Genomic DNA, 18,833 nt, shown 5'->3' with positions numbered 1-18,833 from the left:
TGGAACTTTCGGGGCTGATGGAAATGTTTTGTATCTTGATAAGCGTTTTTCAAAACTAATTGAAGAATTTACTTAAAATATGAGGATTTCATTATATGTAAATTATGCCTTAGTAAAAATTATTTTTCAAATATTAATAATTATTGAATCTAGTTGGGATATATACAGGTGTTCATTGTATTGTGCTTTCAACTTTTCCTGGTGTTTAAAAATTTGAGGGGTGCCTGGGTGGCTCAGTTGGTGAAGTTTCCCACTTGGGCTCAGGTCATGATCTTGCAGTAAATGAGTTCAAGCCCCGCATTGGGCTCTGTGCTGACAGCTCAGAGCCTGGAGCCTGCTTCGGATTCTGTGTCTCCCTCTCTCTCTCTCTGCCCCTCCCCAGCTCACGCTCTGTCTCTCTCTCAAAAATAAAACATTAAAAAATAAAATAAAGGGGCGCCTGGGTGGCGCAGTCGGTTAAGCGTCCAACTTCATCCAGGTCACGATCTTGCGGTCCGTGAGTTCGAGCCCCGCGTCAGGCTCTGGGCTGATGGCTCAGAGCCTGGAGCCTGTTTCCGATTCTGTGTCTCCCTCTCTCTCTGCCCCTCCCCCGTTCATGCTCTGTCTCTCTCTGTCCCAAAAATAAATAAAAACGTTGAAAAAAAATAAAAAAATAAAAAAAAATAAAAAAAAAAAATAAAAACTTCAGAATAAAAAGTTGGGGATATGAAGTTAAAAGATAAATTCATTGTTCAGTTTCTTTCGTATTAGTTTCAATAACGGTCAAGATCAAACACTATCAGAAAAGTGTTAAGGAGTGAAGAAATGTGATTAAAACAGATGTATGCTTGGCAAAGGAAGAAAGGTGGCTTGGAAATATAGGAGGCTTGAAAATCATGATTATACGGAGGAAGAAATCAGTGGAAAAGAGAGATGTTGAGATCAGGGAGGGTTGATGGGTTTAGAGATAGGAAGGAAAAGGATTAACAAGACAGGTGCTTGGAACTGAACTAAAAACTTCACTGCATGGTCCAACCTCGTTAAGTCTTTTCTAAAGACACTGGTATATATTACGTGGGTATATGAGAGTCTCTTAATAATTTTATTTTGGTATGTGTTTATCAGCTGTTCAGATATAAAAAAATTATCATCTATTGCTTTGTAAGTTCATAAAGTCATGTATCTTAACTCATTTACTCCTTCACCATCCTGAGTTCAGGAATAATCATTCCTGTTTTATAGATTAGAAAATGAGGTTGTGACTTTGCTAACATTACACAGCTAATAAGTGAAAAAGCCACTCCTGAGACTTTTGACTTCATGTAACCTTAGGCCACTTTAATTACAATACTGAGGTTTTAAAATTTGAGCTAGATTAAGGGGGTGGATCAATCAGGTAATTGCCTTGAACATCAATTCATATAAACTGTTGACACATTCTATCATTGAAAATATGAGGGGGGGGGGCACCTGGCTGGCTCAGTTGGTGACGTGTGTGACTTTTGATCTCAGGGTGGCAAGTTTGAGCCCCACATTGGGTGCAGAGATTACCAAAAAATAAAATCTTAAGCAAAAGGTAATAAGGAGAAAATTGCATTTAATGTAATTCCCCCCTGGGGTAATAGTTCTGTGTGTGGCCAGAAGTGGTACTTTGGTATGTGGCCTCAAGTGGTGGTAAGGTTACCACACCTTCCTCTCCCAACTCTGCTCCAAGGACATTTCATGCCACATTATAAGGAAGTTAGATTCAACTAAGTGCAGGGCTTTCTTTCTCATGAGTAGGATACACAAATTTAGACCAGAGCTAAACTGTTTGTGACAGTAAAGAGACAGGCATATTCTCTACCCTCTAGCACTCAGGCCTTCTTAAAACAAGTATTGGAATGAGTATTCAGAGTATAGTTTAGAAAAGATGCCAAGTTAGTAATCTGGTCTAGGGAGACAAAGTAGCATCGTATTTCAGATGCTAATAGCAAACCCATCTAAAACTATCTGAAACAGTTATGGAAGGGTATTGGCTTATGCAAGTTGACAAGTACAGAGGTCAAAGTTAATTCTGATATTGTTAAGGTGATTCTTCTCCATGAGTTGGGCTGGCCCCTCATCGTAGCAAAATAGTTAGAACACTCCACAAGCTAGAAAGTCTCATCTCTCATCACTGCATAAATGGGCCCACTCTTGATCTCATTGGCAAAGCCTGAAAATGCCCTGTAGTAGTGGATTTACAGGTTCAGTTCTGACGTAATCACGTGGCAAGGAAGACATTAGTTATTATTAGGCCTGTCTGGGGCAGCACTTAGAATTCTTTGCAGTCAAACCTGCCTAACCCTACAATGAATACTACAAAACAAGCCTCAGTGAGGCCGTGCTTCTCTTAATTTTGTGTGTATGGTGGTCCCTCTTATGTGCTGTAAGCTTCTTGATGGAAGGATTGTATTATATTCTGCTCATCTTTGTTATTCCCTCAAAGCTCCCAGTTCACAGTGGCCTTCACTTAAAGCCTGTTGAACAATGTTAAACTCCACTGAGGTATAAACCAAGGCCTAAGGAGAATCAGCGAAGATCGAGGATACGCCACGCTAAGACCCTAAAGTTCATGGTAGAGAGCCAGCGTTAGAACCCACTCTAGATACTGTTCACTCTTTCTTTTATTCATTAAACATCCAAGAAGGAATGGGAAGAAGCACTAGGCAGGAACCGGATTAACAGGGCCTTGCAAATTATAATAAGCGTTTTAATATTCTGTCGTGGGTGGGTTTCATCCACTTCTTCAAAGAAATTTGAACCCTGTACTTGGTCCGGTGAGTTTTCTCAACAGCTTGACTCAGCATCTTCTCTCATCCTTTATCAGCACGTCAGGGCTGCCATCAAGCTTCCTTCCATCTATTCTGCCCTTGGCATTTCATTCTTTCCTAGCTATCTGATTTCCCTGACCCCTCGACTTTTTAAAAACCAGGGTTCTTCTGAGCGCTCTTATTTCGCTCTCTTATTTCACGTCTCCCAGTCCCACCGCCCGGCCCTCTCAACTCTGCAGTCCATGACATTCAGTCGCCCTTGAAAGTCTGAAGGAAATCAGCCAGGTTAGTACTTTGAGGATATTACCAATCCAAAGAGATCTCACCCATCCTGCACCATTAGATCGGAACAATGGCTTACCCGACACCCATATTTTGATTGTTCCGCTACTACAATGGGGGATGGTTTTATCTGCGGCTGCTTCCTCCAGCTACAGCCACCGTGTGGAAGGGCACCGTTAGAATTTTCCCGAAATGTTGCCGCCAGGAGTCAGGAGTCCCGTTCACCTCTTCTTCCTCTCCGCCGCTCCCCCGGGCCAGGCGCTCCCGCGGGCCGGCCGGTAACGCTCAGTCGCCACCGCGCTTCCAGGGGAGGGAGGCGCCGTGCGGGGCCGAGGGGTGCACGGCCGCAGGCCCGGGCGATGGAAGGCGTGCGGGAGGCGGGTAGGCCGCGGGAGAGGGCGGGATTTGACGCGCCGCGAACGCCGCGCGACGGGAGCCCGGCGGAAGACGTGGGCGGAAGGTGGTGGGCCCGGGGGTGGGGGGGTGGGGGTGGGGGCGCCGGAGGGCGGGGCCCGCGCGCCCCGGGGGCGGAGCTCCCGCGCCGGTCACGTGACAGGCCCGGCGGCGGCGGCAGCGGCGGCGGCGGCAGCGGCCGCGGCGTCTTCAGCGGCGCCCAGTGCAGGATGGTGCTGGAGGCGGCGGCGGCGGCCGTGGTGGCGGCGGCGTCGTTGGCGGCAGCGGGAGGGGGTGCTGTGGCGGCAGCGGCGCCCGCGGGTGGTGTAAAATGGCGGATTTCGAGGAGTTGAGGGTAAGCGGGGGCGCGGGAGTGGAGAGCGGAGGCCGCGGGGGAGGGGAGGGGAGGCGGGGAAGCCGCAGCGTCGCCGGCCGCCACCTCCTTGTTTCGCGGGGACCGGTTGGCGGAGCCGCTAGCCCGGCCCGAGTCCGAGCGGGCGCGGGCGCGGGCGGGGGAGGGGAGGGGAGCGAGGCGGCCGAGGACGCCCGGGCCGCGCGGGGGCGGCGGACCCTGGGCCCCGGCCAGCGGTCGGTGGGTCCGGCCGGGGGTCCGCACACCTGGCGCGGGGCGGGGGCCGCCGTCGGGAGGGGCTCGTTGGGGACCCTCCTGCCTCGTTTGAGGGCTGAGGTGGGAAGCGGGATTTGGTTTTCCACCTTTACGGGGTGTACGTGTGCGTGGCGATTCAGAAGTCTCCACGTTACTCACTTGGTGGGAGACTGTTTTCTGAAACGTGAAGTTGCGTTTAGGAATCCTCTCTTGTGGCTGATGCTACTGTTTAGTGAGATCTGTCACGAGAAAGGCCCCTTCCACCTACCAGTGCTTCCTCTTGGAGAGAAGCGTGGTCTTTGGGGGAGCATTGCTTTTAATAATAATCGACCTTAAGCCTTGAATATTTTCTTAGTGCGGTGGTAGAACACCCGCAAAGGCCGTGTTGTCAGGAGGTTTGTGAACTCGTTTTGCTCTTGAGGGAAAACATTTTTTTCTTCGTAGCCTTAAAACAAGGTCACAACTTTATTGTTGATATCTTTGTATAGTAGAGGTTTGAAAATGGGTGTGCTGGGGATGGAACGGAAAAGATAGCTTTCTCCGGGCTGCTAACCTTCAGAGTCTTCAACTGAAACAAAACTGTGGTAAACGAACAAAATTTATGTTTTACGGATCCCTGAATTATTGGCGACGTAAATGGATTACTTAAGGACGAAAACCCTGATTTAAAAAAAAAAAAAAAGTCAAAGTAGAGATGAATGTGAACTTGAAATTAACTGCAATCTTTTTGCGTCACAGAGGTAGGATATCAGGGTTACTTTTTTGGAATAGAAAGGAAGAGGAATCCGATAAAAGATTCAGTTTTGTATGTTTATTGTTTTTTCGACGAGAGATGGAGTCGGAGAAGGATGTTGGCTGCTTACCTGGCTGATACAGTGGACATCAGCAAAAGAACGGATTGGTGATTCCGATCTAAAGGGAGAGTGTGTTATAGTTTGCAAAATACCTGCCATTTTCCCGTCTTTTGTTTCAAAAAGAATTGCTTAATTCCTAGTGAAAAGTGCATTAATGCATTTTATGCCCCATGTTAGTTTATGCAGAGAACCTTAACAATAGGTTAAGGGGTGTTCGTACTTGTAAGTGTAAGGGTTTTTGTGTCCAGAGCCCCAGCTGTGGAGCTTTTAACACCTGTGGAGCTTTTGAAACAGCCAGGCCTGAGCCTCAGCTATGTAAATTAATACGTTAGGTTTAGGATTGGTTGAGAAAACTGAAATTGAGGCTTTTTTTTTTTTTTAACCTGCAGTATCCTCTTAATTTTTGCGTAGTAGTATATGCATACAGCTTATCCTCTTCTAAGGTTTTTGTTGATGAAAATCTTTCCAAGACTTGTGTTAGACTTTTATAAATGTTGTTGGTCAATCTTAATAAAAAGGGGAGGATTTATTTACCGGTAGAGGGCACAAAGGGCAGTCAGTGCTGAGGTTCTAAGTGGAACTGCAAAGTGGTTGGCAACCAAGCAAGCTTTTTTTCTCTTTGGGTCTACCTTTCCCTTCTTCCTTTTCTCTTCCCCCACCTCCTTTCCCCCTTTGGCCCTCTCCTTCTTCCCCCTCCCTTATCTTCCCCTCCACAATTTGTTTTGTGGGTCAGCTGCATCATCTCTTTCTGTAAACCAGCTGTCTTTGCTTCTCCCTATACTTGATGGAAGATGGCCCCTCTTGCACAGTTCACATCAGGTGCCCAACAGAGACTGACTGGGGAGAGTTTTCAGAGGAGGGGAAGGTGTGCAGATAGAGTCATCAATCCCAGTCTTTGCCTTAGTTGCTCAGCAGCACCCTCTACATTTAAAGGTGCACTGTCCCTCTCTGTGCCCTGCCCCCCATTTCAAACAGTGATGATGATAATGATAATGGCAGGTATCCATTGTCATATAGTGGCTATTACATGCCTGGCTGTGGTCTAGGCACTTCATATACTTGTTTAATTCTCAGGACAGTTGTAACAGAATTGTTAGAAGAAATTGTCAGAAGAAATTGAGACAGATTGAATAACCTGACACAGCTTGAGCTGGAAGACCTGAGGTTTTTAACCTCAGATGTGTGGCTTTAGAGTCTATCTTGTGTGCAGTTTCCTGCAGGTCCACCTGGTGCTGCTAGCCATCATCCTGCAATCTGTGAGCTAAACTGAATGATAAATAGCCAATGCCCTTCTTGTGTGACATATAATACTGGAGGGGAAATAGGACAGCTGACTGAAAATCTAATAGAAAGGAAAAGGGGAAGAAACATGTAGGGCATTCTAAATGGTCTCTGCTTCAGAATGTATTCTGAGGATCAGAGAGATAGTCAAGTAAATTAAAGGACCAGGAAAAATAGCCAGCATTAGTTTGTTGGTTAACTTGGCAGTAGAAAAAATAGCCGACCTGGATGTCACATATTTGGCTGCTAATTCTGCTGCTGAAGGGATTTCCATTATCTTTAGCCATCATCATTCAGGGCTACTCCCTACGGGCATGTATAACCAGAGCAGGTCACTCTGGCTCTGCTGCCCTCTCCTGTACTGGAGGTCAGGAATGCTGGGAAAGGTCATCCTCACTGTTCTTTAGTGACTCCTGTGCCTTTGCTTTGTAAGCTTGGGGTGGGGTGCGGGATATTTGATGAGGCAACGTCTGTGGAACCTTAAGAGGCTGCCAGAGGATCTTAGTTTTTGAGACTGCTGTGTAAGCCAATACCGGAGTTCTTGTCCGGTCATAGCAGAATATGGCAGTCCTATGCTTTGCTGCTTTCATTTTAATAGAATACCAGCACACCTTTCTTCTAGTTCTTCTGAGAGAGAGGGTCTGACTGGCTGAGCTTAGGTGAGCATCCACCTGTGTTCTAATCATCTATGGCCAGAAGGTTAGAGTCCTATTACGCAGACCTGACTCATGAGATTATCTTGATGGATTGGGGGAAAGGAAAGAGCAAGTTCTCAGTATGGAGATTGTGGGCTGAGTAGTCAAGGATGATTATAATGTGTCATGTATTTGAAACTTTCAAGGTGCTAGAGAAGAAATTATTCAATCCACTGGTTGCCCATTTATAGCATTTATGTTGGTAGAAGTTTGTGAATTTACTAGTTAGCTAGTTATGAAAAAACCTGGGACAAGCTCATAAGATCTGATGGCCTGGGCCTCTCTTATTGCCACCTTCTTTTCCCCCCACAATAGTCTGTAGCAGAGCTAAGCACAGAGGCAGAAAAGTGGGGGTCCTGAAGTCCCTCATTCTTTCAACCAGAGTGGCTTTTTTTGTAATCCTTGTCTTTCTCTTCCCGTTGCGTAATTGTATACTGTGGGCTGCGGGTGCAGTCTTTTGGCAGTCTTTCTTAAAAAGGTTCCTGCTAGGGGTACCTGGGTGGCTTTCTAAGTGTGCAACTCTTGGTTTTGGCTCAGGTCATGATCTCACGGATCGTGGGTTTGAGCCCTGTATCGGGCTCATGCTGGCAGCAGAGAGCCTGCTTGGGATTCTGTCTCCCTCTCTGTCTACCCCTCCCCTGCTCAAGTGCACACAGTCTCTCTCTAAATAAGTAAGTAAGCAAATACATAAACATTAAAAAAAAAAAAAAGGTTCCTGCTACTTTAACCTCGTTAGTCCACTCTCCTTACTTCTCACCACCCGAGTGTGGGGATGGAGGGGGGATCTATTGCAGTAATTTTTTTTTTTTAAGTCTCTTTTTCCTGTATTCCTCATCCTCATCCTTTTTGTGCATTGAGTTTATTATCTCTGTGTGTGTCAGAACGAGAGTGAGTGTGTGTGCAAAGTCTTGGTGTGTATTTGGGCAAGTGAAAGTGAGTGATCATAACTTTCTTGACAGATACTGGTAAACCAGATGCAGAAGATCGTTTATGCTGAGTCTTAAGTACTTCTAGAACAGCGATTTTCTACCTAGAAAGCTTGAGGATTTGTTTGGTTCTTTACACCTAGGAAGACTTGCCATTCTGGTAGCTTCAGATGCTCTGGGGATGTAGAGGGAGCATCAGAAGTGAATCGGGGATTTGAGGTTAGAGTTCTTCATCTTTCATAATACCCCCCAACTAATGGGCAAGAAAATAGACTAATATATATGACAGATGTAACAGAATCTACCGTATGATTCAAAGCCATCATTGAACACAACTAAAATTTCAAAGATGACTTCACTTGAGATCTTGCCTATGAAAGCAAATTCTCACCTCAATATTTAACTTACATAGATAATTTTTAATAGTAAGCCAAGATACTCTTAGCTATAGTAGATATTTTTGCCTTGGTTTGGTCCTTAGGTCCGTCCCCTCCCTCTAGTAAACATGAATATCTTTTCTGATAAAGCTGGCACTTTTCTGAGTATAATACCGTCCAAATGTTTCTCTTTTCTCGGCATTTTGCCTTTGTTTTTCTGGATTGCATCTTAGCTAGTTTTATTTTTAAATTTTCTTATTGAGATATAATTGACATACTATAAAATTCAGCCTTTTAAAAAATGTTTATTTTTGAGAGAAATTTGGGGCTGAGATAAATTGAGAATTCTATCTCAATATACATATTGTATATGTATACAACATACATATAATGTACATATACAATACCTATACAATATGTATATTGAGATATAATTCACATGCCATAAAGTTCAGCCTTTAAAAAAAAATGTTTATTTTTGAGAGAGAAAGGGGAGGGGGCCGTCAGCACAGAGCCCGGCATGGAGCTTGAACTCACAAATTGTGAGATCATACCTGAACTGAAATCAAGAGTTGGATGCTTAACTGACTGAGCCACCCAGGCACCCCTAAAACTAAGCCTTTTAAAGTAGTTTTGGTCTATTCACAAAGTTGTGCAAGCATCACCACCATAATTCCAGAACATTTTTATCACCCCAAAAGAAACCCCATACTCGTTAGCAGTCACTTCCTGTTCCTTCTTTTGCCCAGCCCTCAGATTCCGGTAGTCTTTCTGTCTCTATGGATTTGTCTGTTTTAGACATTTCATAGAAATAGATTCATACACATGGCTTTTTGTGTCTGCCTTCTTTCATTTAACATAACCTTTTCAAGGTTCATGTGGTAGCATGTATCAGTGCTTCATTCCTTTTTTATGGGTGAGTAATAGTCCATTGTATGGAATATACCACATTTTGTTTATTCATTCATGAATTTATGTACATTTGGGTGATGTCCACTCTTTGGCTAGTATGAACATGGCTAGTATGAACATGTGTATAAGTTTTGTATGGACATATATTTTCAGTTATTTTGGGTAGTTACATATTACATAGGAGGGGCCTTTTTGGGTACATGTGGTGACTCGGTTTAAGTGTTTGAGGAACTGCCAAACTTTTGCTACGTCATTTTACATTCCTGCTAGTAATTATGAGTTCTGATTTCTCCATATCCTCACCCACACAGGTGTAAAGTGGGCTCTTGTTGTGATTTTGATTTGCTTTTCCCTGGTGACTAAGATGTTGAGCATCTTTTCATGTGCTTATTGGCCATTTGCATGTTTTCTTTGGAGAAATGTCTATTCAAACCTTTTGCCCATTTTTATTTTTTTATTTTATTTATTATTATTGTTTTTTAATGTTTATTTATTTTTGAGAGAGAGAGACAGAGACAGAGCACAAGCGGGGAGGGGCAGAGAGAGAGAGAGGGAGACACAGAATTTGAAGCAGGTTCCAAGCTCCGAGCTGTCAGCACAGAGCCCCACGCGGGGCTGGAACTCACAGACCGCGAGAGCATGACCTGAGCCGAAGTCGGACATCCAACTGACTGAGCCACCCAGGTGCCCCAAACCTTTTGCCCACTTATAAATAGGGTTTTTGTTTTTTAAGTTCAACTTCTTTAAAAAAAAATTTTTTTTAAACGTTTATTTATTTTTGAGACAGAGAGACAGAGCATGAACAGGGGAGGGGCAGAGAGGGAGACACAGAATCTGAAACAGGCACCAGGCTCTGAGCTGTCAGCACAGAGCCCGACGCGGGGCTCAAACTCACGGACTGTGAGATCATGACCTGAGCCGAAGTCGGCTGCTTAACCGACCAAGCCACCCAGGTGCCCCAAGTTCAACTTCTTTATATAGCCTAGATAACATGTTTTTTTTTTTTGTTTTTTTTTTTTTTTGTTTTTTTATCAGATAACATGGTTTGCAAGTATTTTAGTCCTTTTTATGGACTGTCATTTAACTTTCTGCATAATGTACTTTGAAATACAATAGTTTTTACATTTTGACAAAGTTTAATTTATCACTTTTTTCTTTTCTTGCTTTTAATTTTGATAAGAAAACATTGCCTGATCCAATATCATAAAGATTTATGTTTGTTTTCATGTAACAGTTTGTATTTATAGTTTTAGTTTTTACATTTAGGTTGTTGATCCATTTTGAGTTCATTTTTGTTTATGGGGTGAGGTAGGATTCAAACTTCTTTTGCATGTGGATATCTAATTGCCCAGCATTATTTGTTGAGTTTAAGAAATTGCACAGTGGAAATAAAAGTGATGTGTGGAATCATTTGGTATCATAGTCCAAACTATTCTTTATGAATGTTTACTTTGAATCCTCTGGTAATGTGACTTTTTTCCTAGACTTTATTGGAAGAGTGGTTTGACACAAGAATTTTTGTGACTTTGCAGAGAACAGTATAAGCCTAACATAGCCACTCAGAGTGCTCCATTTGATTATTCATGCAGGTCAATAAAAGCAGTTCTTGATAATGTTGCCAGACAGTTGTTGTTTTCTTTTCTTTCTCTTGCTCTCTCTCTTTCTCTCTCCCTCCCTCCCTTCCTTTTTGGTATTAGCTTTGGGATGCGTAGCTCTTGACTGTATGACCGTGGCCAAGTTATTTCACTTTTTCTTTAACCTGGAAGGTGGTTTTAATAATAATTTTTTAAAATTTATTTATTTATTTTGAGAGAGCGTGCGAGCTTGAGCTTGGGAGAGGTAGAGAGAGGGGAAGGGAAAGAATCCCAAGCAGGCTCCGTGTCGTCAGCATGGAGCCTGATGTGGGGTTTGACCTCATGAACCGTGAGATCATGACGTGAGCTGAAATCCAGAGTCAGACTCTTAACTGACTGAGCTACCCTGGTTTTAATAATAGTTTTTATTCTTTGCTCCGTTCCTCATTTTTTTTTTCCCCCAAATGAAAGCAATACTGTGTAGATAGTACAGAAAAACTCCTAAGGGAAAGTAAAAGCCCTTCCTTTCTTTCCCAGTAGGTTCCAAGGTTCCATTCCTGATGTAACTGCTTTTAACCGTGTTTGGGGTTTTTATTTTTGGTTTGGTTTGGTTTGCCCTGGTCTCTAGTCACCCCCACCCCCTCCAGTTTGGTCATTTGTTTCTTAAATTCCACATGAGTAAAATTGTATTGGTCTCTCTCTGACATATTTCACTTAGCATAATACTCTGTAGCTCCATCGGTGTCATTGCAAATGACAAGATTTCATTTTTTATGGCTAAGTAATATTCTTGTGTGTGTGTGTGTGTGTGTGTGTGTGTGTGTGTGTGTGTGTGGGGCCAGCCACATCTTTAACCATTCCTGTATTGATGGATACTTGGGCTTTTTTGTAATTTGTTATTGTAGATAATAATATTGCTGTAAACAATGGGGTGCTTATATCCCTTTGAATTGGTATTTCATATTCTTTGGGTAAAAATCTAGTGATGCGATTGCTGGATCATAGGGTAGTTCTATTTTTAACTTTTTCAGGATCCTCCATACTGTTTCCCAGAGTGGTTGCACCAGTTTGCATTCCCAGCAACAGTGCAGGGAGGTCCATTCCCCTTTTGCCACATCCTTACTAACACTTGTTTCTTGTGTCATTGATTTCAGCCATTCTGGCAGGTGTGAGGTGATATCTCGTTGTAGTTTTGATTTGCATTTCTTGATGATGAGTGATGTTGAGGATCTTTTCATGTGTCTGTTGGCTATCTGTATTTTCTTCTACCAATTACATTTTTTTTTTAAAAGGAGATCTGTTTTATTCCTCTTTGCACACATCAGTGTATGAAGGTGGCTATCTCCTGACTCCATACATCTCTGACACAGAAATGCTCCCTCACATATGCCCAGTTATTCACCCCTCTTCAGTCTGGGAGAATTGGCAGTTAGTGGGTGGGACAGAAGCTTTACATCTCAGGAAGGTGTTTTTTGTTTTTTGTTTTTTGGAGACATTTTTGTGGGAAGTTCTGGGTCAGGGGGAAAGATAAGATCCAAGAATGGGTATTCCATCCTCCATGTTCTTGGGGAAATCCAAATCCCAAAGGTTTTCTGAAGAAAGGCATCTCTCAGCAACCCAGGAAGGGAAAGAGCTCAGACCTACTGCCTACATGTAAGTCTGAGACAGAAGAGGGGGTTAAGTGGCAGAGATTACAGACCCAAGGCAGAGGAGTGAAATGCTTGTGGGGGAGCGAAGGGGACAGAGCCCGAGAGGCCCAAGTCGTAAATCCCACCCCCTCCCCAGTTTTGAGCAAAAACTCTTTTTTGTTTCTAATTCTCGTGTTAATTTTACTTTTTATTTTATTTTATTTTTTTACATTTATTTATTTTTGAGAGACAGAGCACAAGTCGGGGAGGGGCAAAGAGAGGAGACACAGAATCCGAAGCAGGCTCCAGGCTCTGAGCTGTCAGCACAGAACCCTATGTAGGGCTTGAACTCACAAACTATGAGATCATGACCTGAGCCGAAGTCAGACACTTAACCGACTGAGTCACCCAGGCGCCCCTAATTATTACTTTTCATAATAGTTAAACTTCTGTTTCTTGACTGATCAGTTTTAGACAACATCTTTTCAGTTCCCAGTTCACTTCCCTTTGTTTCTCCTACCTCCACCCTTTGTCTGCTTCTAACCTTCATTTTCTGTTGCATTGTCAAGATTTATAGCTTTTCTATTATAACTTTTCTAAGCTTTTCTGTGCTTATATAGGAAGATTGTAGAAATTGAGTACTGATGACCTTTGTAATATGTATCCTGATACAAATATTAGTCACTGTAAAACCAAGTAATGTGGAGCTATAGAAGAGCTTGTGTTGCTAAACCTGTGCTCCTTTAAGGAGAAATGTAATAAAGTCCTGCTTGGGTGAGGAGAGCTTATGGAAATTATTTTTTAAATTTAATATTATAATGTGTTCTTAGATGTAACCATTCAGCTTTTCTTGAAGGTAGGCTTTCTGGAGCTCTCAACCTTCCTTTTCTTATTTGGGCAGCTTGCTGTCTAGTTCTCCTGTACAGCTGTCATCCTGGGCTTACATTGTACTCCTGGATTAGGTCTGTTGCTTGAATCCCGTGTCTTTTTAAAATTCCTTTTTTAATATTACTGGAATGTAATCATGAATAGTTGTTTTAGTAAGGACACGTGATGAACAGTCTTAATTTCTTCAGTATCTGAAAAATGACTTGCCTTTGTTCCTGATTGGAAGTTTAGATGTAGAACTATAAATTGGTAGTATGGTTTTTCCTTACGGATTTTGAAAGCTTTACTCTAGGAATTTAAAACATCCAGTGTTGCTAATATAGGTCCAGTTACAAATCCGATGGTTATCCTTTTGTAGTCATCTTGTTTAAAATCTTTATGGTGATCTTTTTATCTTTCGTATTTTGTGAAATATGTCCGGTTGTAAGCCTTTTTTCATTCTTGGGGGAGTCACTTTTCAGTTCTAAGACTCACCAGGTCTGGGGACTGTCTTCTATTTCTTTGATAATTTCTTTCCCTCCTTTTCTGTTTTCTGTGAGACTCTTGAGGGGTGAATGTTGGACTTCTAGATTGATGTTTATTTGTTTATCTGAAGGTTTCCTTGGTTTTGTTTTTGAACTCTTCTATAGAATTTATTTCAGTGATCGTATTTTTAGTTTATAGAATCTTTTATTTTTTTTCTTTCTTTCTTTCTTTCTTTCTTTCTTTCTTTCTTTCTTTCAGTGGCAACTTGTCTTCTTTTTATGGGGAAAAATGCCTTGAACTGAGGATGCTAGTTGCTTTAAAAAGGTCTCTTGAGACAATTCTCTTATTGTAATCGTGGTTTGTGTATTTGGGTACACCATGCTACCCTTTTTTATTTCTTAAATGTTTAAGTTATTTCATAAATACAAAAGATTATTTATAACAGGTAAAGGTACAGGTAAATAAACATGAATATAGCCATCATGTAAGTTAAGAAAATAGTTCATTAGGTCAGCAGGGTGCCCTTTCCTGGTTTAATCCATGATAACATGATATCATGTTATTTTATAGGTATATAAAATCATGTTATATCTATGTAAGTTTTTATGTGCTTAAACATTTTATACAAATGGAATAATACTGTATTTGGGGTTTTTTATTTATCATTGTTTTTAATTTTCCACTGTATGAATACCACTTTATCCATTCTCTTGTTGGAAGTTTGTGTAGTTTCCATTTTTTTTCTATTACAGTCTCTCACGTTCCTTATCTACACTTTGGAAATCCAAAAAGTTTTGAAAATGCAAAAAAGAAAAATTCTATAAACTTACCCTGCACTGATGTGACACTGTCTGGGAATTTAGTGATCTCATTTAGTATAAATATTTGTATATTTCACCATACAAATTCTAGGAGTAGAATTGCTGGGATTTAAGGGTGTGTGTATCTTCAAATACTGGATGATGCTAGATTGTTTTCTAAAGATTGTGTCAATATTTGCTCTCTCCATCAATGCAGAAGTTTTCATTGCTTAGCTTTCTTGCTAACACTTAACTTTTATCAAATTGAAAGTTTTTGCCAATGAGTATAAAATTTCACTTGTTGGATTTTAATGTTTTCCTTTGGTAAGAAGGTGAGCATCTTTTATTATGCTTATTACCATTTTCTTAACTCTTCGGAGATTCTAATTGCCTATTCTGTGTCTTTTGCCTGTGTTTGTACTAGCATACTTTTTTTTTTTTTTTTTTTTACTAATTTGTAATAGTTCTACAATCGGATCTGTCTGCTTTCTGGATTCTGATCTCTTAGTCTGTGCTAACAGCACCATCAAATTGTCTTAGTGTCTCTTAACTCTGTAACAACTTCCACAAAAACTTCTGTTGCTCTAGGGCATTCATATAGAAAATACATAGATCGTGAGAGTACAGCTGAATGATTTTTTTTCAATATAACCATCTGTAGATGAAGAAATTGAACATTACCAGTACCCTAGAGACTCCTCTTGAGTTCCCTCCCAATGACTAACCTCTGGCTCCTGAAAGATACTACTGGCTTGATGTTAGTCTTAGATTAGTTTTGTCTATTTTTTGAGCCTTATATAAATGGAATTGTATGATGTATATATTGTTTGCGTCTGACTTTTTTCTCAATTTTGTTTACAAGACTCATTTGTAGGTAGTTGTAGTTTGTTCATTCCTTTCCACTAGCAAAATAAGGGTTCCAGTTGTTCCATGTTCTTTCTTGTCTACTCTTTTAGTTTTAGACATTTTGGTGAATGCTTGGTGATTTTAATTTGCATTCTCCTAATGAGTAATGATTTTAAGCCCTTTTTAATATATTTATTGCCCATTTGGCAGTCTTTATTAACATGACCTGCCAGATTTTTTGCCCATTTTTGGGCCATCTATCTTTTTCATACTGATTTGTAGGAGTTCATCATATATCCCAGGTATCAGCTTTTGCAGGTTTATATTTTGTTAGTAATCTTCTCGATTCCCCAGCCCTATAAGCCTATTCAAAGATCTTGACTTCTCAACCTATCCATTGCCCTTTCCCCATTGGCAAATATTTCTAGGCGAAAAGAGGCATCAAATGTTGGACTCTATTTTCTAGACTTCCCTTCTTTCCACAGTGTTGGCCTCTCACGTCCTTGCTGACTTGATAGTGCTTCATGCCTTCAGATGGATGTTTTTCATACTATATTCCGTTTATAAATTTTCACAGAGAGGGTTGGTCTCAAACTGTTTACCCATCATTGAGGGATAAGAAGTAGGTCAGTTCCTCCTCCCTTGTAGTTCTTGAGGGAACTTCTTGGCTGTTTGATCCTCTGTATAATTTTAAAATCATTTTTTTTAAGTTATGTAGACGCATACAAACATGCACAATCTGTTGGGATTTTGATGAGAAATGCACTGAATCTGTAAGCCAGTTTGGAGAGAATGAAATTTTCTTGACCATGAACATTGTGATCTTCATTTATTTAGGTCTTTTACAATATCTTTCATAAAGTTTTGTTATTTTCTTCCATTAAGCTATTGCAAATATTTTGTTAGATTTATTTTTAGGTGCTTTATTTTTTTGTATCAAATCATAAATTATGTCTTTTCATAATTTTCTACCTTGCTGGTATGTAGAAGCACAATTTGACTTTGTGTAAAAACCTTGCTATACTCCTAAATGTGATAAATTACCTGTAGAATTCTTTTGGATTTTCTGTGTAGACAGACCTATCTGTGAATAATGACGTCTTTGTTTCCTCCTTTCCAATTCTTATGCTTTTTTTTTTTTCTTTCTTTCTTTCTTTTTCTTGTCTTAATGTGCTGGCTAGGATCTCCAGTACAATGTTGAATAGAAGCGGTGATGGGGGCATCCTGATCTTGTTCCTGATTTTAAAGGGAATGCTTTCAAAGTTTCACAGTTAAGTATGATGCTTGCTGTAGGTTTATTGTAGATAATCTTTTCAGGTTAAGGATGTTCCTTTCTATTACTAGCTTGCTAAAGGAAAAAAAAAAGTCTTGAATGGATGTTGAATTTTATCAAAAGCCTTCTCTGCATTTTTTGAGATGTTTTTCTTTTATAACCTGTTAACATGGTGAAATATGTATAATTTCAAGTATAAAGTCAACCTTGATTTGTTTCCTTTTTCATTGTTGGACTCAAATTGAAGATAGTGAATTTAAGTTTTTTCTGATAATTAGTAATATTGACTTATAATTAAAAAAATACATTTTTCTTCTTGTGGAAGAATTTATTTAAGATTAGAGTGATCTGTTTAAGTGTTTGGTAGACTCCCTGGTAAAATTGTTACTGGTGTTTTCTTTTTGGGACACTTCTTAACCACTGATTCAGTTGCTTTGGTTATAGGATTGTTCATATTTTCAGTTCTCAAGGCAGTTTTGGTAGGTTATACTTTTATAGGAAGTTGTCCATTTTATTCACATTCTTGAATTTATGGTATTAAGTTGTTAATCTCTAATTTTGTAGAGTCTGTAGTTAATGTCCCTTTTATCTTTTTTCTTTTAATGCCTTTAAAAAAAAAACTTCTTAAAAAAGAATCAAATCCCTATTTTTTTGTTTTTGTTCCTGTTTTTTAATGCTCTTCATTGTTTCCTTCCCGCCATTCGTTAATTTCTGCTCTTTGTTTCCTTAAACGTCTTTTGGGTTTATTTCTTTTCTTTCTCTAATTTCTTAAGTTGTACGCCTTTTTAATTTTCAGGCTTTTAACATAGGTCTTTATTGCTTTGCCTGCATCACACAAGTTTTGATGCGCAATAATTTCATTATTTTTCACTTGTACTTTACAGTTTTCCACTTTGAATTCTTTAGTTTATGAGTTATTTAAAGATTTTATTTCTAAACACATGGGAGTTTCTTTAGTTGTTGATTTGTAATTGTGTTGGGTTAGGAAGCATGATCTATATGCTACTAATCCTTTGAAATCTCATAAGACTGTGGTCAGTTTTTATTTTTGTTTGTACATGGAAGAGAATTTGTATTTTGCAGTAGTAAGCACAGTTTTATACATGTCTGGTAGTCAGGCTTGTTAATTCTGTTCAAATCTTCTGTATGTTTTTAGAGAGCCGAAGTATGTTAATCTTTTAGCAGAATGTTTTTTTCCCCCAGTTTTTTTCTTGTAGTTCTACCAGTTTTTAAAATATATTTGTTACTAGTACATGGAAGTTTAAGCGTGTATTTTCCTGTTGAGTTGGAATATTTATTCTATGTGGTGACTATGTCTATGAATGCTTTTTATATGACATACTACTGTTTTGTATTATACTATTTTCTTCTGGTCAGCTCACTTTTTCTGATTTTTAAAATTCTCCTTCCTATATTTTTGTGTTCTTTTGTTTTAGTTTTCTCTCTTGTGCATATCATGCTATTGAATAAAAAAAAATTAATCTGCTCTGGTAGTCTTGGTCTTTGTAATTTTTAATTAAACTTTTTTTTTTTTTTAACGTTTATTTATTTTTGGGACAGAGAGAGACAGAGCATGAACGGGGGAGGGGCAGAGAGAGAGGGAGACACAGAATCGGAAACAGGCTCCAGGCTCTGAGCCATCAGCCCAGACAGAGCCTGACGCGGGGCTCGAACTCACAGAGTGCGAGATCGTGACCTGGCTGAAGTGGGACGCTTAACCGACTGTGCCACCCAGGCGCCCCAACTTTTTATGAAGATAATAGTTTGCTCACAGTTAAGAAATAGTACAGAGACATTTCATGTAGTCTATACCTAGTTTCCCATAGTGGTAACATCTTGCAAAACCATATCAATATCACAAGGATATTGACATTGACACAATCAAGATATGGACCATTTCCATCACTATAAGGATTCCTCAGTATTGTCATTTTTATCACCACACCCACTTTCTTCCCATTCCCTTAATATCTCGGACCCACTCATCTGTTCTTCATTTCTATGGTTTTATCTTTTCTAAGAATGTTATATACTGGAATCATACAGTATGTCACCTTTGGGTTTGTTTTTTGTTGCTTTGTTTTTGTTTTCATTCAGCATCATTCTCTGGAGATTCATGCGTGTTGTTATATGTATTAATAGGTTTGGATTTGTTTAACCATTTACCTGTTGAAAGACCTCCGTGTTTAGAGTTTTGGGCTGTTACAAATAAAAGTACCTTAAGATTTTGCAAAAGTTTTTTTGTAAACATAAAAGTT

At 40.1% G+C, this 18,833-nt stretch overlaps 1 protein-coding gene across 2 annotated transcripts in view; it reads left to right on the top strand.

Annotated features, from left to right (window-relative positions):
* The window catches only part of PIAS2 (protein inhibitor of activated STAT 2), a 119,174-nt gene that overhangs the window by 18,125 nt on the left and 82,216 nt on the right, over nt 1-18,833 (top strand). Inside the window, exon 1 of one of the 2 annotated variants that reach the window (XM_047828214.1) lies at nt 3,626-3,804. The exons of the other annotated variant lie outside the window; for it this stretch is intronic. Coding sequence (XP_047684170.1) covers nt 3,781-3,804 — 24 coding nt within the window. The 5' untranslated portion in view covers nt 3,626-3,780. Of the gene's footprint in view, nt 1-3,625; nt 3,805-18,833 lie in introns of those variants that run through there. 2 annotated transcript variants of the gene reach the window in all.

Source organism: Prionailurus viverrinus, chromosome D3 (assembly GCF_022837055.1).
Source record: "Prionailurus viverrinus isolate Anna chromosome D3, UM_Priviv_1.0, whole genome shotgun sequence".
In the NCBI taxonomy this organism is placed as follows: Eukaryota; Metazoa; Chordata; class Mammalia; order Carnivora; family Felidae; genus Prionailurus; species Prionailurus viverrinus.
Note: the sequence above shows the minus strand (reverse complement) of the source record. Positions and strands in the feature narration are given on the sequence as shown.